Raw genomic sequence first — 16,985 nt, 5'->3', positions numbered from 1 at the left:
TAAAATGTTAATCAATATGAAGTTTTTGTTGTTAATAAAATACTAGAGACAAGCAAGACGACACAAAAACAAACACAAATTGAATAATAAAAACTTAATTAAAAAATACATAAATTTAATAAAAATCCAATAAAAACATACAAGTTTATTAAGTTTATATAAAATTATTATTCATTAAAAGAATAAAAAGAATTATAAAGAGTATATAGTTGGCAATTTATTTATAATATATTATTGTTTGTTATTAGGATAAAACGAAAGGTTAACATGTTTCTGAGACAAATCCCAACGTGTAATGAAAAGGTTTCCGATCTGTGTAGAATGAATAATAGAAAAAGTGAAGATTAATGCGTTGAAGAAACATAGAAAGGTCTTCTCTTCTCTTCCTCTTCGCGCCGAAGAAAACGAGCTCTGTATCACTTTAGGTTTCCGACCAATTGGTACTCTCTCCCATCTTTTTCCCCTTTCCCAATTTTTCTTTCCTTATTCCACCAATGCGCGTGCCTTTCTTAATTATCATTGGCACCAATTAAAGTTTTTGTTTCTGTATTTGTTTTCCTTTGAAATAATCTTAAATTTCAATGAAGTATTTTTTAGTTGTGTAATTGTTTCGTTCTTTGTCTTTGATAGGCCTGTGCCATTTGAATAGTAATTTATAATTTTTTTTTGCCTGAAATAGAATAGTTTTTCACATATATTTTTTTCGTTTGGAAAGAGAAAGAAAGAAGATGTCATATTATGGTTTATGTTTTTTGGATGTAAAAATAAGAATAAGAATATACCTTTTATAAATATACGAAAAATAATTGAAACAACTTTTCATAGTATTTTTTTGTGAAGTTGTCGTACAGGTATAACATGGTTGATTACTAGGATCTTTAATGAAATACTCTACTAAGTTGATCCAACCATAAAAGTGGATCATATTATTGATTTGAAGATGGCCTTCATTCTCATCACTGCACCTCTCTTCTTTCTATTTCTATGGATCATTTCTCTTTGCAAAGTTCTCATTCTCCCTCGCATCCCTTTCGCCAAACATTTCACTCACAACGGTAATGCCTCTATTTTTCCATTTCGCCTCCATTTTCTTCTTCTTCTTCTTCCTCAAAATCTCTGATGCTTTCTTTCAGGCAGATCATTTCGGAAGAGAAACGTCTTGTTGGTTACTGCTCATCCGGACGACGAATCCATTTAAGTTCCAAACCCACGTTTTTCATACCTCTAATGCTACTACCTTTGATTCTTGAAACATATATTTCTAAGGCTTTAGAAGTTTGAAGCATATATTTCCTGTATTACGCTTTAGCACTATCTTGAATTTTTGTTTCATTTCTGCAGGTTCTTTACTCCAACTATAAATTTTCTGACTTCAAAGGGACATAACATTCAAATACTATGCTTATCCACTGGTGAATAGCTTTGCCAATATGTTTTTTTCTTATTGCATTTTTGGTATATATATATATATATATATATGTTTGTTTATTTTACACTCATTTCTATTAATTCCAATTATAGCTTTTCTTTCTCCCCATTCTGTACTTGAACTTTCTGAAGGCGACATCTTATAAATTGAGAAAGTTACTTGTTGTATTGATAAAGAATGTTTTTTTAGCTATTTTCAGTATAGAGTATGACTTTTTAATGAATCATATTGCCCCTTCAACATTATTTCTGAGATCATATGTAAAAGAAGTTTAATATTATTTCTCATACCTTATGATAATAGACTTCAATGTTGTAATCAAACTAATGAATTCTTGTACCATTATCAATCTTGCTTTAGCTTAAGCTGCACAAGTCAGGTTATTTCTTGTATCAGTTATCACGGTTTATAATTGATACAAATTTTCGTTTTCTTTTTTTATAATTATATTCAAAGGGCTTCAACACACTCTTGGCCTATATATATAAAAGTAAGAAAGAAGTATGGGCAGGGAAAGAATGGACCTAACAGAGTAGAGGGATGCTTGGGATGGGTGAGAAGGATGTTGAGAATTGTATTGATTGTCTTGTGATAGAGGTCAAGTAAGTCAAGTTAAAATTGAATTGTGACTCGGGTTGCTACACTCTTAGGTAATATGAATTGCACCATGACTACTATTAGTTATAGTTTTTTGCTTAGTGAAAAACACTCAATCTTACATAGGAGATGAAGGAAGATTCTCTGAATGGGAGAATAAGAGGGAATGATTGCGAAGCTAGGAAGGAGGGGGATCTGAAAGTTTGCTGGCAGTTCTTTATGAGGAGGCTGGTTTTTATATTTGAATGAAATTATGAAGGTTGACTGCGGGGAGTTCCCTGGTTTATGTGATCCAACCCAATCATTATTCCGTTTCTATTTTCCTGTCCATCCCTGTATTTCTTTTTTCTTGTAAACTTGAGAATCACATTTAATTCCTTACAAGCAATTGTCCATTTTCCATTGTTACTATATATGTATCTCTGTCCTTAACAGGTATTTAATTAATTGATGATTTACTTTTGCATTTCAAAGATGTAGGATAAGAAATCTTTCTATCTTAGATGGTTAGATATGAGAATTTCAACATCAAAAAATTAAAGCTTCAAGTCTAGCCTCTTTGAAAGCTTTGAAGTTTATGTTTCATTCCATTGGATAGTTTGACATTTTTATTATTTTTCTGTAGGTGGTGCAGAAGGCAAAGGCAATATCAGAAAACGAGAGCTTTTTCAGGCTTGTGTAGCCCTCAAGGTGATTTACATAATGATATAAAATAGCTGTGGTTTCAAATTTAAAATCATAACTTTTCTAAACTTACAAATTAAATTTTGTATTACATTGGAAATTGTACCCAGGTTCCGATGCAGCAAGTAAAGATTGTTGACCATCATGATCTGCAGGTTTTGATCCAATAGGTTTTTGGATATAATATTTACTATTACTTCTGAAGCTTATTGTCTGTTCCTTATGTTGTTGTTGTTTAACTTGTTATACTTAGGACGGTTTTGATAAAGTTTGGAACCATAGCTTACTGGCAAAGATTATCGAGGAAGAAATAACCAGTTGTTCAATTGATATGGTAAGACTGTTCTTCTGCCTGCCTTAAGCATCTTTTGACAGACTAGTACTTCCAGTGCAAATTATCTCTCTTTCTACTTATCCCTTTTCCCCAGATTATTACCTTTGACTGCTATGGTGTCTCCGGCCATTGTAATCATCGTGATGTGCATTATGGAGTGTGGTAAGTAGAGCATTGTATTGATCAATATCGAATAACTATAAATGGAAAAATATGGTGATATTAGTAGCATGATTGGATGGCCTTTTATTTCAAGGGAAATAATGGTTTCTTTTTTTAAATGCTCTCTCAAAAACCTGACAGAAAGCAATTATTTATTCAAAATAAGTTGAACCAAATTGCACTAACATTTATACATTTTGAGATTATTTGAAACAATATAATTTTAAAATTGAAATAACAATAAATGGGTCATAACGGCACACACTGTGTACTCTAAGTTCATTGTCCCCCATCTTTTACCAAGTTAAAAATGCCCATTTTCAGTTCAGGTGTTATTTTGTGCTTGATACTGTTAGGAGCAGATTAGTTTGTTTCCATAAAAAACTCCATACTCTATAAACTTGAACAACTTCTCTAATACTTGTCAATATCTATTTCAAATGCTGAAATTGTTTTAAAAGTTCTTGCAAGCTGCTATGTATGCAGTGGCTTTTAGATTTTCAAACTTATTAATATATGTTGGTATTTGTACATGCATACTTCTTATAGAGATTATTTTAAATTGTGCGAGTAATTTTTATGTTTATTGTGTCTATGGTCTCAAGTCCGGGTAAAAGTTGGAGGATTGAATTTGGCTCCGACAATCCATGCAAATTTGTCGATATTTCAAACATGGGCACCTACAACAGACTATGTACATGAGAATTTGGTTTTTAATTGAGCCCAATGGTGCCTTGATCCTATAGTCAACCTATTCACGTGGGTGAACGCTTTTGCTATTTTGGCTTTGCTGGTTGTTAGAATTTGTCCATAAGTTATCCTCGTGAATGTGATATTTTGTACAGCATCCAAGAAAACAAAAGGTTCTGGGAGTTAAGCGCATTGACATCTTCCATGAGTTATCTTAGTAAACTAATTGCATTGTTTTCTCTTCCTCTTGTGCTGCTGTCTTTGACACTGAAATTTTTTCCATTTTTGTGACAGCAAGCTACTGCATGATACTTTACAAAGGGATATCGAAGTTTGGGAGCTTGTATGTGTTTGTTTTCTTGGTTTTATTTCTCATTTTATTTGACCAGTTATTTCTTTTATAACTCTCCCAAATTGCCTTATTTTCCTCGGATGTCTTCATTGCTTATAGGTTAGCACCAATATTTTGCGCAAATATAGTGGTCCTGTTGATATTTGGTTGTCCATCTTTTTGGCCATGCTGCACTCAAATGGAACAATGCATTGCTTAGTCAATGAGAATTCTCGTAGGAGCTTTAAAGCAATGGCCCAACACTCAAGCCAATGGGTGTGGTATGCATGCTTTACTATACTTTTATTATAAAACTACATGTACTAAATACCTTTGCTAGAAATTTGCAAATATTGTTTAGTTTGGATTTTTGTCTTCAATCTTTTCCATCGGGTCAATATTGCAGTGATAGATATTTAGAAACTTCATCTGAATTATCTCAGAGGCATTGCACAATAGCACATCTAAATTCATTTTTGCAGGTTCCGCAAGCTTTTCGTGACCTTGTCCAGTTATACTTATATGAACACTCTTAGAAAGGTAAGATAAAGTTGGAATGCTGAAGGAGTTGTGGTGTTGCTTGTGATATCAGCTTTCATTTATTGAAATCCTGGCCCTGCTCTGTATCTATCAACTTCCATCCTTCACCTGGGTTCAAAGCTTAGTACATTGTGCAGACTGTATACCCTGCGGCTCAAGCAGCCGTTCACTTTCCAGTGACATGATTGAAAGAAATCAATGCTAATTTTCTTCACAATATCTCATGACATTTAGAATTTCGCATAGTACATATGTTCATTAACAATGGTCTGGTATAAGTTTGTCAGATTTTGTTTACTACGTTTTCAATTTTTTGTTTCATGAAGTAGCAGAACATTCTTTACTGCCGATGTATTAGCAATATATCCTTGAATCCTTCGTTTTGTGACTTTTATTCTTTCTGTCTTTTAATCTTGAATTAACCACAAGCTACAACTTGTAATTGTCCTGTACTTATATTTGGCCATCCTTCTTCTAATCTTGTCTGGTATAATCTCTGAGCAATTGCACATGCATGGTTTTAAACTGAAGATGTATTGGGAACTTGTGTGGGTAAAATATTTCCTCTTAAGAATTAAACTTATGAGATTTAGAAAATGAAGATGTATTGTGATAATCAAACAGCTCTTTTTGCATTGTATATGATATCTTGTGATCCACGAGAGGACGAATCAAAGATTGGTTGTTATTTCATTTGTGAAAAGTTGTTATTTAAGAAAATTGGTGTTTGTCAGTTCTAGTGATCAGATATTTTCACAAAATTGATGAGGGCCTAAGATTGAATTTATTCGTTTCAAGTTTAGTAAATATAATTTGTATATCCCAACTGGAGGAGAAGAGTTAGAATAGTTTAGAATAGATTCTTCGCTTTATTCAAAAAGCTGTTTTGGGTAGTATCTATCTGAATCTAGGGTTAATTCTCATTCACTCTTTCCTTTCTTATCACTGTATCATAGATTTTCTGATTTGGACACATCTCTAACACCTGTTTGGAGACGTCTTACACTTCTAGATGGTTTCAATTAAAATATGTTGTTTTTGTTAGTTTGGAGATTTAAGATGACATGTCTTAGACATCTTCCATATGAAGTCAAAACCATTTTTGGTTATTTCATTTACATAATGAGGGTCACTGCAATCTTATACCAGTATCTTGCTTCTTCTGAACGGGATCTCTGTATTAGAAGGCTGAGTCCATATCCACAAGATATTGCAGAGTCACCGATGAAAAACATGATTTACAAGAATGCATTCCGGTTGCTGCCATACGCATTCCTAGTTCAATGGAACAATCTATTTTACTAGTGACTCTTCATATTTCAATAAGAGAATACCACCTTGATATCATTGCAAATGAACTTGGTTTTGATGATGGCACCAATGTTATGATTTCAAGGTATGATGATTGATGACATCACAGAGAAGATTTTGACTTTCATTGATTACTTACTAACTAGTTCTTGACTTCTGGTTCTCTACAGGAATTTAGGTAAAGCTTATTTTGACTGTTCTTACTGTTTCTAAACCATATGTACTAGATCTATCTTCTAAGTTTGCAAATGGTGAAAGAAAACCTTTATTTAATGGGATATCTGAGCAAGATATAAGTGGTGGTGCAAAATATTTAGCATTGATTGGATATACACGGAAATATGGAGACATTTTCTATGAGGATGTAACATTTTGGCTATATTACAGGTCTCTTTAAATTCAAATGATTCATTGACTTGTTTATTGTATAACTGTCAAACTTATATTGCCTTTAATAGTAAGTTACAAGTAATACTTGATTGAAAGAAAGATGTTATTATGTCATGCACTTTGCTATATCATAGAGGCCAACCAAAGTATTCTTTTGCTCCTGCAGAACCACTTCTAAATTTTTTGTTGGTGTTTTGATTGTAAACAATTTCCTCTGACCTTCTTTGTCATATGTTTGAACTTAGAAATGGACGTTACCAGGCTCGTTATCTAAACTCTAATAATACTAAACATGCTGGTTATTCTGTCTGGCTTAATCTGCTTTCTATTTTGACAAACTTACATTAATCTATCTAAACAATAATTTCTCTAAATGTTTGGTAATCACCGTGAAGTTTAGAGAGATAGAAAGGGGTAGTGGGGGAAGATAAACAAGGAGCACAGGAAGAATAGGCTGTAACAACCTTGCTTACATGGCAAGAAGTGTGGGAACAGAGAAACATGGTAGCTTGGATAAAGGAGAGTTATCCAGTCATTGGGCAGGAAATTATGGTCTTTCGGTTGGAAGAAATCATTCCCTCAAAGTCGTCATATCTATTTTTTCTTATGATATTTTGTTCTTCCATGGTTATAAAAAAATTTATCCTGAACTGATTCCAGTGATATCAGTGTCTGTGTATATGTAAAGATGTCTATTTCTTGGTAGGGTTGTGTTCCATATATTTCTGCGAATTGAATGTTTAGGATGGGATTATAGGAAAGAGTCTGGTATTCTTAAACTCAGAAGTTTACCAGCTCTTCTGATAGAAACTGAACCAGGAACTGGAATAGAACTTTGTTGAATTTTCAGGATATTTGTTTCTCACAGGAAATTACGTGAATTTTATTGCATAGACCCTGTTTTCGCCCCTACTCTTTTCTCAGATAGGTAGATATTTCTCTCGAGGTCCTCTTATTTATAAGCAACATTCCTTTTTTAAATTATCCCCGCACTAAAATAACCTAACTGCATAACTAAGTAATGGTCTACGGATACCCAACATCTTCAGACTTTGGTTACTCATGTGTTGCCCTTTTTGAGCCTGACTAAATTTTTTTTTCCCTTGATATCTTTTGCCAAGTATTTAACATTTGTAACTTTGCATTTTTTAGGCAGTGAGGCCTTGATAATTTTCAACATCTACGTCTGCAAACTTATGTTAGTTTGCATCATTTAATGAGACACTAGGATTATCCAAAGTGGCAATGCTTGCGTCTGAGATGCCATCAAAATTCACCACAATAGCAAACTGGAGGGGTTCTCTTCATAGGATTATAGTTTGTATGGTTTGACAACAACACCGTCTGTCGGATTCATTGGCATTGTCGGAATGAAGCGAATTGACAATGGCTGCCATGAAAGGAGCTCGACAAAGACTTATTTGGTTGTGTAAAGGCTCTGCGTAGGGTGGAGGAGAGAAAAAGTATGTTAGTTTTATTGTTTCTTCATAAGGGCCTTTTCATCTTTCTGTACACTCCAGAGAATACATGGAGGTGATGGAGGAAGGAGCCTGCATTCATAAGGCCAAGATTTTCTTAGCAGTCAAAAAATAAAAATTTTCTTGACAATTCATAAAATAAAAATTTATATAGAGAATGAAATAAAAGGTTGAAAATTATAAATGATTTGATGTCAGAATAAACTTATGTTGCATATGTATTTGTTAGTTTGGGGAGGAGAAAAGACCTTTATTTTTCATGACACTGTTTCCGTATCAATTTGTTTTTTTTTTTCAAAGTGTAATTTTACACCTAAATTAAGAGAATGAACACATTTAAAATTTTCTACCGTTTATGGATAAGTTGTGTTCACTATTTAGAAAGTATATTTCACATCGATCATATTTATTATTTATTGTATCAATCAAATTTACGACGTAGATATCAATAATGTAGAAAGTGTACAATAAATTATATTAGTCATTCAACCGATGTAAAATACATCGATTAATATAATAAATTAATATAAAAGTGCAACAACTTGTAAAAAGAAATAGTCACATATAACATCAGATTATTATAATCAATATAATATGTCATCTTGAAATAAGAGATATTACACCACCATAACAAATGTAATATCTCACTAGCAAGACATATTTCATTGGTTATTGCAAGAACCAATATTATATGTCTCATTAGAATCACATGTTTTAGTCATAACAAGTGTAATATGTTTTCTTGACGAGGGATACTACATCAGTTATACACAGTAACTTTTGTTTATACACAAACTAAACATGCAATCAGTCAGACACAATTTAAAAAGTAATCTAATTTATTTACAATATTTTCGAATAAAAAAATACTAAGCTTGGAGGAGCACCAATCATTGCAGCACGACACTAGTAGGGGATGAATAGGGGCAATAATTAGAGTGAGGCGACATTGAAGCGATGCATCACTGGAGTGGTCGACACTGGTGGCGCAAAGGCACAACACTAGGTTGAAGCAGCAAGACACTAGTGGTGCAGCCTCGCAGTTCAAGGGTGAAGTAGCGCGATGCAATTGTGTTAGAGAGTGACGTCAACCAGACCATCTGCATGGGCAAACAACAACCACATCAACCAAACCATTTCCGTGGGTGAGCAATAATGGCGTCGATCGAGACCACCTATGTGGGTGATCAACAATGAAGAGATTATAATGGGAGAAATCGACGACAACGAGACCCTTTAATAATGAAATGTAGAAAAAGCAAATGGTGGACAAGGTGAAATGCAAAAAATAAAAATGGAGGAGAAGGTGAAATGCATAACTTGTGCCATGAGAAAAATGTGCAAAAGAGGACGATAAAACACGTGAGTCTAAAAAATAAAGGGGATATTACATCGATACCCTTATACAACTGTCGATGAGCCTTTTTGCAACCAAGGAGACGTTGGTCGCTCCTCTAGTCTTGGGGGTTGGTGTTTCAACCACTCTCCCCTTTGTTCTCATGAATAATCCTCATGTGCGACGAGATCCTATGTACTAAGAAAATGTTCTCAGTAGTCTCCTTTTCCTTTCCATTATCATCAGCTTCCACCCTCCTCCTTAGTTTGGCATTCTTGTCCTCCAGAGCATCCATCTCCTCCACACTCATTTTCCTGAACTCAACAAACTCTTGTTGCATTTTTGCCTGCGCTTTCAGGATCGTCGTTATATTGATCGTGGAGGGTCCTGATTCTTTTGCTCTAGCCATCCTGCTTCGCGTAGACACCATAAACTTCTTTCTTCATAAAATATTAGTCGGTCCCATGGTAGGCGCCAATTGTTATTATAGAGCTAAATATATCCTACGGAGACTCCAAAACACTTCAAACCTTCAACTCCAAGGGTACTCGTCCTCTTTCTAAGTACTCGTCATCCTTAAGCTGGGTAGGGGTTGTACTTGCAAAAGACACTCTAACGCTCAAGTTAGATAAATATATTAGCAATGTAGTAATTAATGAAAACATAATTAACATACCTCGTAAAATGTTTTATTTATATTGATGTTTATAGGCCCTTACCTGGGTGGGCTTGGGCCACAAGGCCCAATTACTTATGGCTGATTGTGGCCACTATAGTTAGCGTAGTGTTATCCTAGCCAAATAGATAGGGACCAGATACATGTTGGCTTAGTAGGCCGACAAGTACCTGGTCAGGAATAGTTCTTGTCGAGTCCGAGGGTAGCTTAGTCATATACAATACATAAATTATGTTAACAATATTCATCAAATTAGTTTATTAATTGATTACCTAATTTAATTTTTAATTGTTAAAATTACATAATTAAGATTTAACAAATTTGAAGCTAATGAGAGAAGAACAACGCTAAATTCGATAATGGTAAAACAAAATCTCAAATCATAATATGCATGATCGTTGGAACTATGAATCAAATGAAGAGTTTAACTTTCCATTGGTATCCATGAATGGAAGATAACAATTCAAGGAAAAAAAGTCATATAGAGAAAACAATATTTTTTATTTACAATGTGAAAAGCCTAAAAATGAATTTGGATATTTCATTCAACTATACATAAATTCTTTTGTACTAATTTGTAACGTAACTGACTACAATTCATTATGCCTTTATTAATCATAATACAATTGAATAAAAAAAATCCAAAAATACAAAAATCACAAAGTCAAGAATTTAAAATTTAGAAGCATAGTTTTTTACATGATGGTTGACCTTATTATAGTCTCACTGACACAAAAATAGCTTATTATGTCTGTCCATTTATGTCTGACCAACAAATATCAGACGTAAGAAATTTGCGGTGCATTTTTATAAATAATTTGTCATTTTTTATGTCTTACGTAAAATTTTGATTTTTACGTCTGATCCTTTGAGGTCAAACGTAAATTTACGTATGTTTCTCAATGAGTTAGACATAAAAATCAAAATTTAAATTTAATGGGAAGGGGACAGAAAAAAAATATCATTAAAATAATCCTAGAAGCAGTTTCTTTCCCACTTTCTCCTTCACAGAAAGTGCACAAAACCCCTTGCGAACGACGACAACGAGAGTTGCAACCTCTGTAAGGCCTCCGTTGTTGCTTAAAGCTTCTGTTTTCTTTCTCTGTGGTGTTCGTCGCATTGAAAAACATCATTTCTACTGACTATTTTCGACATTGAGGTTGATATTCTTCGACTTCTCTCTTGAACTTGGCATTCATGTGATGATGTATGAACCTGATATACTTTAAGCTTTGTTCCCTTTGGATTTTGGTCTGTGCGTGAAAAGGAACCTTTGGTCTGTGCGTGACGATGAAACATGTATATATGGGTTGATTTTTTTGTGAGTTTGTGGTATTTAATAATTTTGATTTGTGAAAAAGAACAAGAAGGAGAATATTGTAGATCTTTTTCCTAGATTTGTATCAATACTAAGATCATATCAATTCAAACTTTATAGTAAAGGTTATTCCCTATACAATATAGAAAGTTCAAGATGAGACAAAACATTTGAAATATATTGGAAGATTTTACATTTAAATGTTCTAAGCTTACTAATTTCTAATCAAGATGAAAACATCTAATTTAACCAAAACTATGATTAACAAAAATTAAATTGATAGAAAAAAAGTTAGACTTTTTTGAATGCTTCTAAGAACATTTTTTTTTCTTTCTTTTAGTGACCTAATTCTTTTATAATATCAAGCATGGCTTCCACTACACTCCACCCTATGTTGAAGTATTATTTTATGAAAATGTAATGGTTTTAAGGGAATGAAAGTGGATAAATGGAATGGAATGAGAAAAGAGTTGAATTGTATGATTGTTTGGAGTTTTGGCTTCTGTGGAAGAAATATAAATCCTTGTTAGTTTATAGTTATGCATGATATATGTTGGACATAAGTCATCACTCTACTAGACTTACAAACTCACATAGAGTGTCATGTCTAGGTGGTGAGAGTTGAAGGAGGTTCTTATGGCAAGAATTTGAATCGATTTGTTAGGCCAAGTGGAGCTAGAGCTTTTGCTGCAATCCACTAAGAGGTTTTATGACTAGTGTAAGGTTTCTTGTGTCTAAGTTAATGCATAAATTTGTACATTAAGTGTAGAATCAATATATCGTATATGAAGTTTGTTTGTTCTAGAATATAATGGATGATTTTGGTGCAGTCAGTAATGTGGTATGTTTTAGTTGAAAAATTTAGAATATATGTATGTTGGAAATTATAACTAGCTTACTCTTTCTTTCTTTTTTCACTCCTAAAAATTCTCATATTACATGGAAATTTTCTTGCAAATTTGTTAAAAAAATTTGCAAGAAAAGACTTTTTTTGCTATTTTTCTAAGAATTTTAATTGATAGGTAATTCCTTCGTGTGTAATTATTTCCTACAAAATTATAAAATTTGCAAATATTTCCTACAAAATTTGTTGCAAAAAGTGTTTTATACAAAACATTTTTCAAAAAAATTGGCAGCAATTTCCTGCAAATTTTGTTCATAAGAAAATTTATAAGTATTTTCTAAAAAAAAAAAATCAAAACAAAATTGGCAGGAAATATAAATTTTTTTAGTAGTGTTTGTGTTGATTGCTATGTTTGATGATCATTATTATGGCTTGAGCAAACGAGATTGTAGGTGAGTAAAGATGTGAATTACTAGTGGGAGTCTTGAAGAGTATTTTTGTGCATGTATGAATATACTCGTGTAATCATAGTTCTTTTGAATTTGAATTATGTAGAAAGTAACTTCTTTTTGATAAACTTTACAAAAATGACTGTAATTACATCTTGGATATATTTAAGCAAGTCTCATGTTTGCTTAGTTAGTATAAATAAAATTTCTCTCTATTGTTTGTGTTACATTCCTCGTATAATATAACAATGTACATACGTATATGTAACGATATTAGCTTGTAAGGGATGTGTATTTACAATTTTAGCTATATGGTGAGATCAAAGAATGTATAGAAAATGAGATAATTTTCTTTATAAATTTCACTCTATTTTTGATTGATAAATATAATATATCTTGGTAATATATTTAGCAAAAGCATTTTTCTATTATTAAAATGCCGTGATTAGAAAGTAGTTTTGGGAAGAAGAGGAAGAAAGAGGGAGAGAGAGAAAAAAATGGTAAAATTGAATGAGCCAAGAGAGGAAGAAGTGGGTATTGGTGGAAAAATAGAAGATAGAAAGAAGAAAAGTAACTGGCAGGAAGGAACGCACACCCAACTTCCACGGCATGAAATTCTCTCCACCAATCACCAACAAGAAAAGGGAAGAAGAAAAGAAAAGATAAAAGGCAAAAGAACGTTGTTCAATCTCCCCCTCACTTCTCCCACTTTCACCACAAAATGAGAGAAATCCTCCACATCCAAGGCGGCCAGTGCGGCAACCAGATCGGAGCCAAGTTCTGGGAAGTCATCTGCGGCGAGCACGGCATCGACCACACCGGCAACTACAGCGGTGACTCCGAACTCCAACTCGAGCGCATCAATGTCTACTACAATGAGGCCAGTGGCGGAAGGTACGTTCCACGTGCCGTCCTCATGGATCTGGAACCCGGCACAATGGATTCGGTCAGGTCCGGCCCCTTCGGTCAGATATTCCGGCCCGATAACTTCGTCTTCGGGCAGTCCGGCGCCGGTAACAACTGGGCCAAGGGTCACTACACCGAGGGTGCCGAACTTATCGATTCCGTCTTGGATGTTGTGAGGAAGGAGGCCGAGAACTGCGATTGCATGCAAGGTATCCACAAAATTTTATTTTTTACCATATTAATTATCCATATGGAATGCACAATTCTTCGTTTGTGTTTTGGGAATTCAAGTTTTTTGTTTCCAATTACAGGGTTTCAAGTGTGCCACTCTTTGGGGGGTGGAACCGGCTCCGGCATGGGAACCCTTCTGATATCGAAGATCAGAGAAGAGTATCCTGATCGTATGATGATGACGTTCTCCGTTTTTCCTTCCCCCAAGGTATCTGACACAGTTGTGGAGCCGTACAACGCCACGCTTTCTGTTCACCAGCTCGTTGAAAATGCCGATGAATGCATGGTTTTGGACAACGAGGCTCTCTACGATATCTCTTTCCGTACCTTGAAGCTTGCTAATCCAACTTGTGAGTTTCAGATTTATTTTTCTGAATTTTGTTTTTGGTGCCCTTTTCAACATGGTATGCTCATAATGCTTCGTTTGTTTTTCTTGCTTGTTGCAGTTGGGGACCTTAACCATCTCATCTCTGCAACGATGAGTGGAGTTACTTGTTGTCTACGTTTCCCTGGACAGCTTAACTCTGATCTTAGGAAGCTTGCGGTGAATCTGATTCCATTCCCTCGTCTCCATTTCTTCATGGTTGGATTTGCACCCTTGACATCAAGAGGATCCCAGCAGTACCGGAACCTGACGGTGCCGGAACTCACTCAGCAGATGTGGGATGCTAAGAACATGATGTGTGCTGCGGATCCACGCCACGGTCGTTATCTGACCGCATCCGCAATGTTCCGTGGAAAGATGAGCACGAAGGAGGTGGACGAGCAGATGATAAACGTGCAGAACAAGAACTCTTCTTACTTTGTTGAGTGGATACCCAACAATGTGAAATCCAGCGTTTGTGACATCCCTCCAACGGGTCTTAAGATGTCTTCTACTTTCGTCGGAAACTCAACATCGATTCAGGAGATGTTCAGGAGAGTGAGCGAGCAGTTCACAGCGATGTTCAGGCGCAAGGCTTTCTTGCATTGGTACACTGGTGAGGGAATGGATGAGATGGAGTTCACTGAAGCTGAGAGCAACATGAATGATCTGGTAGCAGAGTACCAGCAATACCAGGATGCTACTGCTGACGAGGAAGAGTACGAGGATGAGGAAGAGGATGTTGCTTGAGGAGGCGTCGTCTTTCACTTGTGAAGCAGTGAAAAAACATTGACTTATTCATTTGTTTGTTGTTTTTGTATAAATCGAGGGTCATTGTTTAACCTGGGTTTTTGTTCATAAGGCCTCTGTTATTCAGCCATCGGATGTTTTTCTGGGTTAAAGTTCATATACATTAACGTATGCAGTTCTCGTATTTCTGTTCCCTTTAACATCTTTTTCTATCGCCATCATCATTATAACTGCTTCGCTTTATAATTCATTCTTTAGTTTTCACGTTACTTCTTTTAGATTTTGTTTTTAATTTTCGTTTTAATTATTCAATTTGTTTTGTTTATTTAATTATTTATATTTTAGTGATGAATTAGATTCATCCTTACATTGATTTTTTTCTGGAAAAATACTTACATTCTAAAGTTTGATTTTTTTCAAAGAATGTCCATGATGCACAAATCTTTACAATTTTGACGTGACCTTATCATTTTGTTAGTTAGGAGAAATTATTCTAGTACGATTTAATTTATCTTGAAGTAAATGGTTAATTAAGTAATATCTTCTTTTAATATTTAATATGCATACAAGCTTATTCCATATTCTGAATTTGAAAATTGATTCTGTATACGTAGCTTTTGTATTCATGTAAATATAACCTGTCACAATCTTCATTTTGTGGAGAATTATAAGTTATGGAAAGTGTTTCCAACCATATTCTTCATGCAGGTTTATTATTAAAGTTTTGAGAAGTAATTGTAAAATGAAAACTTTACGTCAAATAAAATCTTAAAATTTTTATATTTGATCTTGAAGATCTTGGGTCACATGTGTTCCAAATTAATTAAATTTCTTTGTATTTTAATGGTATTTTTTTGTATTTAGGGGTTCTTTTAAATTTAAATTTGTAAAAATGGGTTTGTTGAATTTTTTTTTTTTGCAAAATAGGGTCCAGTCGTCATGGTGGAGGACGACATTACAGATTAAATCGTCCTCCACTGTGCTCTTGGAAGTCGGTTTCCATTCACTTCAAAAGTGAAGTTGTCTTTGGACTTCACGACTTCACTTTTTGGTTTTTATTTTATTTTTTTTTACGTTCAGCTTTATGTATATTTTTTTTAAATATATATTATTTAGTTTTTTTAAATATTTGTCTATAGTAAAAATATAAAAAAATAGTTTTAAAAAATTCTAAAATACTTAATCTTTAAATCATAATACAAAATTAAAAAAATAAAATGATACAAATTAAAAAATATTAAAAAATCTTTCGATAATTATATTTGAATATTTAATTTGTTTAGGTTTATTTTATTTGTGTTTTAGTTAGTCTACTAACTATCAAATAAAAAGTATCATTTAATAAAATACTAAATTTGTAAAATCAAACGGAGAAGCAGAGGACGTTTTGACCAAATCGGAAGAAACTGATGGAAAAATCGTCAATGGATGAAAGGAGGATGTCACTTTGTTTCTCTACTATAAACAAATATTTTAAAAAAACTAAATAATAAAAATTTAAAAAAATATATATAAAGCTAAACGTAAAAAAAAAAACAAAAAAAAAAACAAAAAGTGAAGTCGTCATACCCAAGGACGACTTCACTTTTAAAGTGAATGGAAACCGGCTTTCTAGAGCACGGTTTCACTTTTTGAAAAAAAAAAAGGAAACCGACACGGTGAAGGACGACTTCACTTATAATGTCCTCCTGCATGACGACCCTATTTTGCAAAAAAAATTCAACGCACCCATTTTTACAAATTTGAATTTAAAAGAACCCATAAATACAAAAAAGCATATTTTAATACATTTTAAATCTTTTCAATGAATGGATGACTATTATTTATGTACTTGATCGGTACTATTTCGGTGCGGAACCAAACGATCTCAAGAACTCTCTGTGTCGAACCTCCTCCTGTTCCTCCCTGGACTCCTCTTGGATCTCCCTGCCGTCTGCACTCCGGGGGTGGGGGTACCTGCAGGCACTCCGACGCTCAAGCCAGAGAGTGATTGATATGGGGTGTAATTGGTTAGTGAGAAAAGCGTACCTTTACCTATTCACTAGGCCTTAATTTATACTAATTTCTTAATGGACCTTTTATTATTATTTGCGGGCCGTTCGTATTCGAGGATCAATTCTTTCACTTTCCGACTGAGGTTGCACGCATCGGTTCTTTCCTTATTG

General features: G+C 33.9%; 2 protein-coding genes across 5 annotated transcripts; both read left to right on the top strand.

Annotated features, from left to right (window-relative positions):
• Nucleotides 1-253: 253 nt before the first annotated feature.
• LOC114178631 (N-acetylglucosaminyl-phosphatidylinositol de-N-acetylase-like) lies at nt 254-5,161 on the top strand. 4 transcript variants are annotated; one of them, XM_028064644.1, is made up of 12 exons: nt 254-440; nt 841-851; nt 1,008-1,055; nt 1,134-1,194; nt 1,342-1,412; nt 2,652-2,716; nt 2,821-2,865; nt 2,964-3,044; nt 3,139-3,206; nt 4,191-4,239; nt 4,348-4,508; nt 4,710-5,161. In XM_028064644.1, coding segments are annotated over exons 4-12 (609 nt in total). In that variant the 5' UTR covers nt 254-440; nt 841-851; nt 1,008-1,055; nt 1,134-1,192; the 3' UTR covers nt 4,777-5,161. The 4 variants fall into 4 exon arrangements, with proteins under 4 accessions (XP_027920445.1, XP_027920446.1, XP_027920444.1 ...); XM_028064645.1 differs by lacking the exon at nt 841-851; XM_028064643.1 differs by lacking the exon at nt 841-851 and having other exon boundaries at nt 852-1,055.
• An 8,129-nt stretch (nt 5,162-13,290) lies between these two features.
• Nucleotides 13,291-15,014, top strand: LOC114176077 (tubulin beta chain-like). The gene is made up of 3 exons (XM_028060987.1): nt 13,291-13,684; nt 13,787-14,056; nt 14,153-15,014. Exons 1-3 carry the CDS (start codon nt 13,291-13,293, stop codon nt 14,818-14,820), a joined length of 1,332 nt encoding a protein of 443 aa, XP_027916788.1. The 3' UTR covers nt 14,821-15,014.
• Nucleotides 15,015-16,985: the final 1,971 nt, after the last annotated feature.

This window comes from Vigna unguiculata, chromosome 3 (assembly GCF_004118075.2).
Source record: "Vigna unguiculata cultivar IT97K-499-35 chromosome 3, ASM411807v1, whole genome shotgun sequence".
NCBI classification, from domain to species: Eukaryota; Viridiplantae; Streptophyta; class Magnoliopsida; order Fabales; family Fabaceae; genus Vigna; species Vigna unguiculata.
Note: the sequence above shows the minus strand (reverse complement) of the source record. Positions and strands in the feature narration are given on the sequence as shown.